Source organism: Salvelinus namaycush, chromosome 37 (assembly GCF_016432855.1).
Source record: "Salvelinus namaycush isolate Seneca chromosome 37, SaNama_1.0, whole genome shotgun sequence".
Lineage (NCBI taxonomy): Eukaryota > Metazoa > Chordata > Actinopteri > Salmoniformes > Salmonidae > Salvelinus > Salvelinus namaycush.
In genome coordinates, this window is record NC_052343.1 from 10,893,373 (window position 1) to 10,907,180 (window position 13,808).

Consider the following 13,808-nt stretch of genomic DNA (forward strand, 5'->3'; position numbering starts at 1 on the left):
TTAATACTCAACCCTGTGCCTTAGAGACTGCTGCCCTATGTACATAGTCATTGAACACTGGTCACTTGAATAATATTTAAATACTGTTTTAACACACTTCGTATGTACAATGAGTGTACAAAACATTAAGAATACCTGCTTTTTCCATGACATTGACTGACCAGGTGAATCCAGGTGGAAGCTATGGGTTATTGATGTCATTTGTTAAAACAACTTCAATCAGTGTAGATGAAGGGGAGGAGTCAGGTTAAAGAAGGATTTTTAAGTCTTGAGACAATTGAGACATGGATTGAGTATGATTACAGATTATTTTGAGCCCAATAAAAATGAATGGTAAATAATGTATTGTGTCATTTTGGAGACACCTTTATTGTAAACACTTCTACATTAATGTCGATGCTACCATGATTTTGGATAATGCTGAATGAATTGAATGAATCATGAATAATGATGTGAGAAAGTTACAGACGCACAAATATCATACCCCCCCCAAAATGCAAACCTCCCTGCTATTGTAATGGTGAGAGGTTACCATGTCTTGACGGATATGATATTTGTGCGTCTGTAACTTTCTCACTCATCATTATTCACGATTCATTCAGGACTATCCGTAATCCTGGTAACATCCACATAGATATGTTTTGAAACATTCTATTCTTATTTACAATAAAAGTGACTCCAAAATGACACAATACATTATTTACCATTCATTTCTATTGGGCACAAAATAATCTGAAACACAACCAATACAAACAGCAAATGCATCCAACAAGTTTGTAGAGTCACAAGCTTGATGTAATCATTGTGTGCTATGAATATGGGACCAAATACTAAACGTTTGACCACTTTAATACACGTACAGTATAAGTGAATTTGTCCCCATACTTTTGGTCCCCTAAAATTGGGGGACTACAGTATGTACAAAAAGTGCTGTAATTTCTAAACCGCTCAGCCGGTATGGCTCAAAATACCCTCAAATTAAAGCTGACAGTCTGCACTTTAACCTCATAGTCATTGCATCATTTCAAATCCAAAGTGCTGGAGTACAGAGCCAAAACACAAAAACACTGTCACTGCCCCAATACTTTTGGAGCTCACTGTATATTTATATTTATATATTTATTAATTCCTTTATTTTTATTTTTTGTAGTACCTTGTATTGTTTTGTATTGTTAGGTATTACTGCACTGTGGAGCTAGGAACATAAGCATTTCGCTGCACCAGCAGTAATATCTGCAAAATTTGTGTACCCGACCAATAAAATTGTATTCTATTTAATATGGGACATACAGTACGGCTATACTGGTAAATAACCATATGGACAAAATCAGCCATTGGTGTGCAATGTTTGAAAACCAAAACCTTTGAGAACATCTAATTTGAGACCTTTACACCAAAGAGAAGCGAGAAATGACGAGATCCGTGTCTGTTCCGTGACCACCATTAATATCCTAGCAACCGTGTCCCAGAGGTGCCATAATCTCCCCATCTGGCCAATTAACAGAGGGAGGAGCTGTCAGGTGAACATGGAGGGGGGAAGTGAGGGGGATTGGAGCATTAGCACTGTGGATGGAAATGTTTGAGATTGGGATCACAGTTCTCTCCCCTCCAGTTGACACGGGGGCTATTTCTGTGGCTCCAGGTTAACACTTTTCTCCCTGCTCTTTTCTGCCTCATGATTTCATTAGGTGCAACGCCACTCGTCACTCCGGTGTAGCGCGGATACCAACTGGGCTCGTGTTCCTGTAATAGCAAGATGAGGATGGAAAAGACTATAAAATTGCATTTAGTGAGCTTAACCCTGGTGTGTAATTAAACCAAGAGATGAAGCAGAAACTTTACGTGATGAATACATTGGTTTCGTGAGAACAGAGTACAGTTCTTTCTGAGGAAGTTGATGTTTCTTGTAGAGAATGATGTTCTCTTTCGTCTTCCACTCATGGCAGGATGATTAGGCAATGTGCTGCTGGATCAAGTTCACTGTCGTGAAAAACACCTTAATCTCTTTTAAATCATTTGACAGTTTCCAGCAGTTCTTTGGAGAGTATGCTATAATGTCAATGCAGTACACCCAATACGTATTTTCTCTCTATTTTAAACTCAAAGATGCCATAGCCTTCAACAGCATTCATGTTCACTGGCATAGCATGCAGTAGAGTCCCTGATTCATAATTCAAAGGATTTGTTCTTAGTTACAGAGTTGACATTGAGATGATTACCTCATCCTCCGCTCGCTGTATTTGTTCTTCCTCCGCATCTATGCAGGAAATATCACTTCATGCAGAAAATATTATCTAAAGCAACACGTACATACACAGTATGCTCATGCAACACGTAGGCACATGAGCACTGTGAAGAAGATATTCTGGTTTTATCATACTATTTGTATGTATTATAAGTATTTGTTCAAATCAAGTTATATATTTAAGAGCATGTTGTGTTTTGTGTATGTATTTAGTCATTCACTTACAAACCTTCAACAGTTCCAAGTTAACTTATCCACCATCTGAACCTCTACAGAAAATTGACACAGTTGATTTGACCCTGGTAATAAGTTCACCTGCCATTTTACCTGTGCCCAAATGTTGGTCAGGGGATGTCTTTTAAAAACCATTTCAATCACAGTGTTTTCGGGATTGGAGGATAAGTGTTCATTTGGAAAGAATTGGACTCAACAAGTGATTGACCAATCCAGGCAAGCAACACATTGAAACATTTTGAGTCAAATGCCCAGCCAGATCAATACCTACAGAATGAACAGAACATTTAATACAAGCATCCAGAAATATTGACAAAGAAATCAGAGGACGATAAACCTATCATCACTGCTTTGCCCTTTCACTATATGCTTCTCTTGTAAACATAATATAACATTATTTCCCAACATCCTAACAAGACCTCACAGTGGACTTGCAGTCAGTGTCGCTGTCAATTTGAGAACTGAGATCTCAGTAAACGTCTCAACACTTTGCTGAGAGACTGCAGCACCTTAACTTAATTGAATTAAGACATAAGTTAGTTTAAATCAAATAAAATAATTTAAATACAGTAAGACATTGTTAGTTTGGCAAAAAAAAACCTAAGCAAACATTTGTGGGTTACATCTTTTGTCCAATGGAAAATAATTGCAAAAAAGGCAGATGACCTATGTAGCAAATTAGGCTAAAGTATCATTTGATACTCCCCCAACCTCAGCGTCATGCGCTCTGAAATCGTTCCCCCAACCTCAGCGTCATGCGCTCTGAAACCGTTCCCTCAACCTCACCGTCATGCGCTCTGAAACCGTTCCCCCAACCTCACCGTCATGCGCTCTGAAACCGTTCCCCCAACCTCACCGTCATGCGCTCTGAAACCGTTCCCCCAACCTCACCGCCATGCGCTCTGAAACCGTTCCCTCAACCTCACCGTCATGCGCTCTGAAACCGTTCCCCCAACCTCACCGTCATGCGCTCTGAAACCGTTCCCCCAACCTCACCGTCATGCGCTCTGAAACCGTTCCCCCAACCTCACCGTCATGCGCTCTGAAACCGTTCCCCCAACCTCACCGTCATGAGCTCTGAAACCGTTCCCCCAACCTCACCGTCATGCGCTCTGAAACCGTTCCCCCAACCTCACCGTCATGCGCTCTGAAACCGTTCCCCCAACCTCACCGTCATGCGCTCTGAAACCGTTCCCCCAACCTCACCGTCACGCGCTCTGAAACCGTTCCCTCAACCTCACCGTCACGCGCTCTGAAACCGTTCCCTCAACCTCACCGTCACGCGCTCTGAAACCGTTCCCTCAACTTCACCGTCATGCGCTCTGAAACCGTTCCCCCAACCTCACCGTCATGCGCTCTGAAACCGTTCCCTCAACTTCACCGTCATGCGCTCTGAAACCGTTCCCCCAACCTCACCATCATGCTCTCTGAAACCGTTCACCCAACCTCACCGTCATGCACTCAAACCGTTCCCTCAACCTCACCGTCATGCGCTCTGAAACCGTTCCCCCAAAAAGCAATAGAACTGGATCACCCAAGGGACCACTAGCTACGTCTACCCGACCCTTGCTGTTAGAATCAAGAAATTAAAAAGGTAGAATTAGTTTGCCTGGAGAAAGAACAGGTGTGAGGGTAAACTACTCTCTTTGGCACACACTTCCTGCACTCAAAGGCCTTTGCATCTGTTGTCTGGCATGTTGTCTCTGTATTGTAAATGATAGGTCCTCTGGCTTTAGATGGTTCAAGTGAATGATGGTGAATTATAGCATGACACGTTTCTATTCTTGATGTCAGGGTTTACATGCCATGTAAATACAGTATGTACAGTGCTACATAATCTGACATTCAGATTTGGTATTCACACAGACACATTCTAATGAGGGCTTTTAAGAGTAGTATTGCATTTAAGTGGAATCAATGGTAATTTGTTTTGATTAGGAGACATGATACAAAAGAAAGTTAATGTCTTTCACCCCAAAGGTGTATTTATATTGCTGTTTACATCGTACATCTCACAGCTGATATGAAATGAAAGAAAACATGAAAAGAGTTGACAGAAAGCTGTGTGTCGACCTAAGTGTGAGTGCAGTCTGTCTGTTTTGGCCCAACGTGTGTGTGTGTGTGTGTGTGTGTGTGTGTGTGTGTGTGTGTGTGTGTGTGTGTGTGTGTGTGTGTGTGTGTGTGTGTGTGTGTGTGTGTGTGTGTGTGTGTGTGTGTGTGTGTGTGTGTGTGTGTGTGTGTGTGTACTGTGCTAGGCTTGGCTGGGGTATCCACTCTCTACCAACACTTCCCACACTCCTACTCAGTCCAAAAGAATAGTGCTGCTGGATCACAATCCAAGAGGGATCCCCATAGGCACAGGAAAGAGAGTCCACACCTCGTGTTCCAAGTTTAGGCACTAGTGTCCTAGAAGTGTTATTTTCCCATCCTGCACTAATTAGAAGTACAATCATCCCAGCTGTGGAGTTTAATTATCAGCCCAACACGACAATTTCTCAACATTTCTGTTTTATTATATAGCCATTAATTGATTAGAAACATGTTTCATCTACTAACATCAATCTTAGATCCTTCTCAATCGTAACAGGTCACATGATGATTTTGTGGATCACATGACATTGTCGTGAATTGAGGACCGCTCAGCCTATTCCTGTCCTTGTCTTTTCTCCTGTCCTGATCCAAACAAAGATCTTGTTTACACTAACATGTCAACATCTCTCTCTGATCAGGATCCATGTTAGCAACTCTAAGCTTTGTCTAATCTATGATTAGTGCCCAGGGTCAAAAGGGCACGCTGGCCATTGACTGGCCAAAACCACCTGTGAAGAGCAGTGTTTAGTCTGGAGTATAGTACTGTAAACGTTCCCACCACCTTTACAGATGGTTTGTCCACTTTGAAGTTACCTGTCATATGATCAACAAATGTAACTTAGTTGATATGAACTACCAACCTTTGCTGGGATCATAGAGAATTACCTCTAAGTGTTATTGAGAATTACTAGTATTTTGTCTTCAGAGCTTTGTAATGGGAGCATTATAAGATTATAGGATTAATGTAATTTCTAAGCGGTGACTTCCTAATTGTATTGTTCTCTACACGTACGCTGTGTTGTAGCAGACAAAGCATACGTCACACACGCTTAGTAATAGTTTCCGGCCCACCAAAAAATTATTTGTCGTTTCACTTTCTATTTCTACTTTCATCCATGACCTGCTGTGGACTGTCAGCTATAAAATGACCATTTTAAACCTTCATGTTGCTCTTAAGGCTGCATTTGGCTGCCTTTTAGAACATGTGTGTTAGTTTGGCAGACTCCTCCCCAGTGCCAGTTGCAAATCCTTATTCTATGGAGTTTCCCAGTGTTGTGTTACTTTACTATTGAATTGAGATGTAGAGAATGATGCATCGTAGGCAGCAGTAATCTAATCTTAAGCAGAGGCGCTCCAGAGGGTGGGAGATCTCACCGTGTGATTGGACCATTTATCTCAATAAAGTGGCAGGTACATTATCAGATCTCTGGCCCTGGAGCAACAGTCACACACACACGTGCAGGCAATCACATGGGAACACGGCACATGCAGACTCGCCCGCTTGTGCATGCACCCACACGTCCGCACACATGCACACACGTGCACACATACAACACAAACACACTGTACTGGCACACACATTCATGCCAAGAGCACTTTTAACCCCAAAATTGATACGAAATTGACTAACAACAATAGCAGACACAAATAGCGAAGAGTTGGTCACATAAAGCATTAGCGTAACATTAGACAGATGATATTCTGTGTATGCCTTTATGGACTGTATATGCCCCCAGATTTATAGCAATAACAGCGACAGTATGATTTTCCCTGCTAAAGGAGAAATGGAAACAAGATGCCCCTTTTCATGGTATCCGTGCAGGCTTCCTAGCAACACATGCAACTGTTTTCACAACCCAGCTCACTTCATGTAAAGTGCAACTCTTCCTCGCAGACTAATGGCTGGCTTTTCTTAAAGGCAGATTATAGAATAACCCCTCTCTCACCCCTCATCCTCTACCACACCAAGGAAGTCTTCCATGGAAGTGCCTCTTTAGATTGGAGTCAACAATGTGCTCCTAACTGGCATCATATTAATATTTAACTGCAGTGCCAAGCACCAAGGGGCACATTCTCTCTCTGTGATTTGTCTTATCCTTACTCAAAACTCTCAGTTTTGCTGGCATCATTTCGGGGGCTTTGTTTTTGTATTGCAGTGGCTTTCAAATGTTTTACATGGATTAGGATATCTAACTAAAACCTGCAACGATGCTATTTCATTATTTTCTGGATTATATTTCATATTTCAGTGGTTTACATTTTGTGTTTTGGTATAAATAAAGATGACTTTTCTACATACCTTTTTTTTATTACAACTCGTTTAATCTCGTAAAGTGATCAGCATATAGGCTACATTGCAGCACATGTGATTATTTGTATCCCAGTTCAATAAGCGCTTGTGTTGATGGAAGTCCAAAATATACATCAAAATCCATTCCATTCTATTCCTTTGCATAATGGAAGTCTATTCCGCTGTGAAATGTGTTCATTATGTCCTCCCGCCATTGATCCTTTCTATAATTATTGTTTAAGAAAAACACTGCAATCTGTTCCCAGATGAAGAGACAGAATCAGTTAGAATTTGTGGAAGTAATCAATCAAAATGTCCAACCTCTGAACTTCAAATGTCAACATGACAATTTTATGAATGGTAGATTGTTGATTTGGTCCAATTACTGTGTCAGACCACATTACAATAGATCATAAGCGTGTTATCTGAAAACAGCTCTCTCCCTTTCATTGAAATATGATTCAGTGGCTTGTGACTAATTGCGGTAGGATTTACTGTTGGTTATCTGGTTTACCTTTCCTGTGTTCTCATAAAGCACGCCTGTCAGAGCTGCATGATGGGCATGTTGAATATCACTGCAAAGCAGGAGGGACACTCCCATCCCTATCCCATTATTTAAAGGCCACTGACTGCCTTTCCCACAACATTCTGCCTCAAACTGGGGCAAGAGAACATTTGGGCAACAACATAAACTCCCACAACACACATAAGAGATCCATGTGAAATGATGAGGTGTATTGATCGTGTTCTTACTGTTACTGACAGCTTGAACATATTTCCTGACAGATTTCTAAGTGGAGCATGGCCCATTGCGTTTGACCTTTTGAAATTTGTCTGCTGTTGAATGCATTGACAGTTGGATTTTGACAGACACACATGAATGGGTGGTTTGTGCAGAATGCCAAAAATATCTTGTCACTGCAGGAGTGACAAATGAGTCTGTCTCCTACAAGCTGCAGTGCAGTATTCCACCTTCGGTTTGTTATTGATCACTGAAATTAATGATTTAATTAGCTGAATCCAATGAGATGACTAGCAGATGGTAACCATGACACTTGTTCATGAAGATGGCATGGCATCAATAATGACACAGATTCTGCACAATGTTTCCTATTTGTGAAAAATATAATTAAATGGAAGAAACTGTTTAACATTGTATGGGTTAAATCGAAAGTCTGCCTCAGAGTTACGTGCGGTGCTGTATGTTGTGCTTGATGAATCAAAATCATCAAAGCCCTTTAAACCATGGAAGCGTCATTGTGGTATTCCAGCTAATGTCATTCAGGTCAATTGTGAGAGGAAGAGCTTTAGTCAATGGATTGTAGCTTAGAGAAACATGGCCAAGGGCACAGATCACACTGAACATAGGGTTGGTAATTATCCATGAATGTTAAGCAGCTCAAAGTTTTTCAGCAGACATTAAGTGGTAGCCTCTGGTCTCTTCCTTCTCCTCAGACATATTTTTCTCTTTTTCATTATAACCCAATTTGGTGTTGTTTATTTTTTGTTAAAGGTCAATGTTCATTTGAAAGTGAAATGAAGTGTCTGACCATACTTTAGTAACTTAAGAACTTATGATGCATTCTCTTCAAATGCAGACTTCTGTACTACCCCTTAGGACTATGTGGAGATTGTCTCTTCATCCTTTGTCTTTCCATGGTCTCTCTGAAGGGATACATAGTTTGGCCTTGTGTAATGCTCATCCGATTGTTTGCAAGCTTTTTGGCTAGATTGTTTGTAGGCCTTTTAGCTAACTAATTTCTCTACTGGGTTTAACAGGGGCTCAACTTGGCATGTTCAATATGTTGACGTTCATCTCTGCCAAGGGTTACGTGCAATTGTATTTAAGAGGGCTTTTTGTATTCCATTTCACTCTGTGCTGCAACTGAACTTTACTCGCAGTTGGGTATGGTAGTTTGGGGATACAAGGCCCTTGGCTCTTTCATTTTACAGTTATTTTTTATAGCTTTGGCCATCTGAGATGTGATAGCACTTTATTTTAAGTGGTTTTCCTAAAGCAACCTAATCTGCTCATAATAACACCTGTCCAACCTGGTCCTGACATTCTGTAGAATGACAGACATTTTGAGTGCTCTATGAGACACCTAAACCAGAAGTAACGACAGGAATTTCTTGGCAATAGGACCACCACTCTAGTATCTGTCAGACAGCAAGGACAGCTCAAAATAATCCCTGACCTTGGCAGTAAGTAGTTCCTGTCTTAGAAGGATAAATAACAAGCAAACACAACCAAGTGAACAGCTCTGTGTGACTCCATCCTTAGTGAGGATGACCCTGTGGGAGCCAAAACATGTCTGGTCATTAATGATCACATGGGGACAGAGAGATCCGACTGACTCTCCAACAGTGGGGATGTTACACTTCTTACTCCAGCCTAATCTGCTGCTTAGAGTTGGGAGTATGTGCACTTGAGCCTATGGGAGATCTGTTAAGGCCCTTGGACATTATGTAAAAATGTTAACTAGGATCACAAAAGAAAGAAAAATCTCCCCTGAGTTATATATTCAAGCAATAAGGCCCGAGAGGGTGTGGTATGTGGCCAATGTATCACGGCTAAGGGCTGTTCTTAAACACGACGCAAAGCGGAGTGCCTGGATACAGCCCTTAGCTATGGTACATTGGCCATATACCACAAAGCCCCAGAGGTGCCTTATTGCTATTATAAACTGGTTACTAATGCAATTAGAGCAGTAAAAATAGATGTTTAGTCATACCTGTGGTAATAGGTCTGATATACCGCGGCAAATCATTTACTCAGGCAAACAGAACATGGGGATAAGCCTTGGGAATGCTTCAGATAGTTCAGCCCCTGCCTCTTTTGTGCTGAATACCCCAGACACCCCATTTCATAAGGCTACTAAATGAACCCCAATCTGATCGGTAGCTAACGGATGCCCAGACATCCCCTGAATCACAACTATATATGATACATGTGTAGTCTGACAGCAGGGCATTGATCTTGTGTTGATATAGGGGGAAATAAAACAGCCATGTGTGATGTGCCTTGAGGCCTCTGTCGACATGCTGATACGCTGTTTCAAGCCAGTTCCTGCCTGCGAGATCAGCAGCTGAGCGAGGAGATGAGTCCACTAATAGGCTGTCATCTGAGGCATTTGGGTCTGATAATTGCAGGAAATGTTTCAGCCTGTTTCAGGCAGACTATGGTTCTTCGTCCTCCACAGGGGGGGAATCAGTTTAGGGGTGCAATGTGGGTAAACACAAGGCACCCTCACCCGGATACCACTCAGCTCGAGGCCATCATCTAACACAATCAATTCAAATCAAATCAAATGACATTTTATTTGACATACACATGGTTAGCAGATGTTAATGTGAGTGTAGCAAAATGCTTGTGCTTCTAGTTCTAACGGTGCAGTAATATCTAACAAGTAATCTAACAATTCCCCAACAACTACCTAATACACACAAATCTAAAGAGGTGAATGAGAATATGTACATGTAAGTATATGGATGAGCGATGGCCGAGCAGCATAGACAAAGTGCAATAGATGGTATAAAATACAGTATATACATGTGATATGAGTAATGTAAGATATGTAAACATTATTAAAGTGGCATTATTTAGAGTGCATTGTATAAAGTGACTAGTGATCCATTTATTAAAGTGACCAGTGATTGGGGTTGGTCTGAGGTGAAGCTGTACATTAATCTCCTCTTCTTTCTCGGTTGTCCTGTGCTATCACTAGCCTGTGGATAACAGCGTCAGAGCACAACATTGTCAGGATTAGGTTGAGCTGAATGACTCAATGAACAGCACGACTATTACGCCGCAGCTTTTTTACTGTGATGAGGTTTGGCGTGGGGGTAAAAGTCAGAGAAAGCTCTTGTGTTACGGCTGCAATGGAGACTTCATTCAGAGTAATAATGTGGAGCTGAAAGGGGAGCTATAGTAGAATAGATGATGTACACATTTTTTTGTGCATGAATTGTCAATGTGCTATGTGCCTCTGTCGGCGAGTATGAAGGCGTGGTCCGGGTTCTCTATGACATTACTGGTCTCCATCGATCCGTCCACTGCGCCTGTGGATGATATTTGTATGGTTTGCTTTTTCTAAATGATTCATAAACTACCGCCCCTAAAATAATCAATTTCCCATCAATTGATATACTGTATAGTGTAAACTGTATCCACTTTACCATTTGATGCAAAAAAAGAAGGTGATTTTAACCCTGTCTGTGTTGTGTTCCCAAGGGCCATGGGGCAGATGTATGGGCAGTGACTGTGGCCCAGGTGGCAGCCAGAGTCGGGCTGTGTGGTGTGCCCACGTGGACGGCTGGACCACCCTCCACACCAACTGTGACCAGTCCCAGCGGCCTACCAACCAGCAGAACTGCTTCCGTGTATGTGACTGGCACAAGGACCTTTACGACTGGAAACTGGGTGCCTGGAACCAGTGTGTGTCCGTGTCAGCAAGGACCTTTGGGGGCATGCGGCCATACGTATGCAATGGGGGTGAGGAGGGCATTCAGACTCGGGAGGTGGGCTGCATACTAAGGTCAGACGAGTCTCCCGGAGACGACAACATCTGTGAGTACTTTGAGCCCAAGCCTCGACTAGAGCAGGCCTGCCTCATCCCCTGCCCTCATGACTGTGTAGTGTCTGAGTTCACCCCCTGGACATCCTGCTCAAAAACCTGTGGAACCGGCCTAAAGAACCGGGTGCGCAGTGTCCTGGTGCCTCCACTCTTCGGGGGTTCCGCCTGCCCCAACCTGACTGAGTTCCAGACCTGTAAGCCAGGGCCTTGTAAGGGGCCTGAGGGGGTGTACAGCCTCAGGGTGGGGCCCTGGATGCCTTGTTCTCTCCCCATTTCCCGCCCGGTGCGGCAGGCCAAGCGTAGGAAGGGTAAAGGGGGGGCCAGGGAGAGGCCTGGGGTCAAAGACCCTGATACTAGGGAGCTGATCCAGAAGAAACGGACCAGGAACCGGCTCAACAGGCAGGAGAGCCCCTTCTGGGACATCCAGGTGGGATACCAGAGTCGCACGGTGTCCTGTGCACACAGGAACGGGAGCACGGTGGGACTCAGGTAAGTGGCTCAGCATCAGTATTTCAGGATCTGGGTTAATACTTATGCCTTAGTTTGTGTCTGTGTGCTGGTTGTCATTTAAAATTGTACTTTTAGTCTAAATGGGCAAACCATGATATTTCATTGGTCAAAGGAAACCATGTGTTTTTGTCCTTTCAGAACTGTAATTCTGTGAGTCATCATATTGAGTTATCTCTTGGCTTGTCCTTAAATAACACGCAATCTTAAAATAGGCACAAACCAGCCACATGTCTAAACAGGCCTTTGCAAGTGGTTGTTTTTATCTTCTGCAGAACTGTAAGCACAGTATTACGTTGTGAGGTGATGTACTGTACTGATGTACAGTGGATGACAGGTAGGGGAATGGTTATTTGTCTCTGCTTTGTTGTCAAAGCAATGGAGCACTCCCACCTTCTGATGTCTACTTTATTCACTGGTGCTCATTCCGTGACAGGGATTAAATCTTAGCCAGCACTTTGTAAAGCACTTTGAAAAGTCTTCTGTGATCTTTGACTGTAAAAGAGCAGGATGAGTTGCACAATGCAATTTCAAATCAAAAAGCTTGATTATTAAGAGCAATTTCAGTTCAACTTAAAAAAGAACAGTCATTTGTTTTTAAATGCTGCTGACCAAATACTTTTTATAGAAATCTTTCACATTAGGAATATGGTTCAGGTTATCAATGATTCAGGTTCTTCACATACTATATCATATATACGCTATACAGTAGACAAGACTGCACGTGTGCCTTTCAAGTAAAATTACATTTCCTTGGGCCCTGTCTTGGCTTGATGCTGTCCCTAACCCTGTCTTGCCTTGAAGCTCTTTCTTTCACGTTGAATGATGTCTTTGTTTTATGCTGAGTGACAATAACTTCAAATGTCAGCACGGTACAGTCCCTCTCATCTTAGAATCCATGAGGTCTTTCATCTCTAGCAAGGAGAGCTACAGTCTCCGTTATATAGCCTTACATCCACATTATGTATGTGTCACATGCTACAGATTTGATCAATTATGTACTAAATATATTCATTAATGCGCTGTTGGGGCCAATTTCTCAGCAGTGGCTGGGATCAAATATTTCAAAAGAACCGTGAAAACAAATCTTACGCCCTTAGGAAGGTAAATATTAATCTTTGACTTGTTTATTTCTGGTCCTGAAATATTCATTGTTGTTTTTGTCACTTCAGAAAAGTGGAACAAACTTCCCAGCAAACCAACATTGTTTCTGTGAAAGTTCCCAGAACATTCGTTAGGTTGCGGCAATGTTTTCATAACACAAAAACTGTCCAGTTGCGATGATGATTATACAATGTTTGTATAAAACATTTGCCTGATGTTGCAATAACGTTCCCAGAACGTTGCCCTTATATTTTGTTGCAGCAGTTTGTTATAAAAACTTTACTGGTACATTGTGTTATTACATTACCTGGAAACCTAATGAGAACATTTGGGGGAATGTTCTGTGATGGTTGTTACAGATGTTGTGCACAACATTTTCGTGAATGTTAAGAGAACATTCCAAGGATATTTCCTTTAAAACATTTTTTGAATAAAGTAAAAACGTTCTTATCAAAAACATTCTTTGGGTGTTTTTGGGATGTTATCATCCTAAAGTTAGATAAAACCCTAACTAGAACTTAATGAGAATCTTAGCTAATGTTCTGGGAATGTTCCCGGTTTGCTGGGTTCTCTCTGAAGCGATACCCAGTGAATCTAGGCAGTCGTCCTCCGAACATCTTGCTGACTTCATTTCCCATTTTGTTTGATGTACATCTGTCATCGTTGGGCCACAGCTTTCTCTTGACTCATTAGACTTTGTTTTAGCCTGGTTGTAGAATAGTGGCTGGCTTTACATGTAATCATATGAAAACAGCATGCA

At 42.0% G+C, this 13,808-nt stretch overlaps 1 protein-coding gene across 1 annotated transcript in view; it reads left to right on the plus strand.

Annotated features, from left to right (window-relative positions):
• The window catches only part of LOC120031609 (thrombospondin type-1 domain-containing protein 7A-like), a 93,192-nt gene that overhangs the window by 17,287 nt on the left and 62,097 nt on the right, over positions 1 to 13,808 (plus strand). Inside the window, exon 7 of the mRNA XM_038977414.1 lies at positions 11,095 to 11,926. Within this exon, the coding sequence (XP_038833342.1) occupies positions 11,095 to 11,926 (832 nt within the window). The remainder of the gene's footprint in view (positions 1 to 11,094; positions 11,927 to 13,808) is intronic.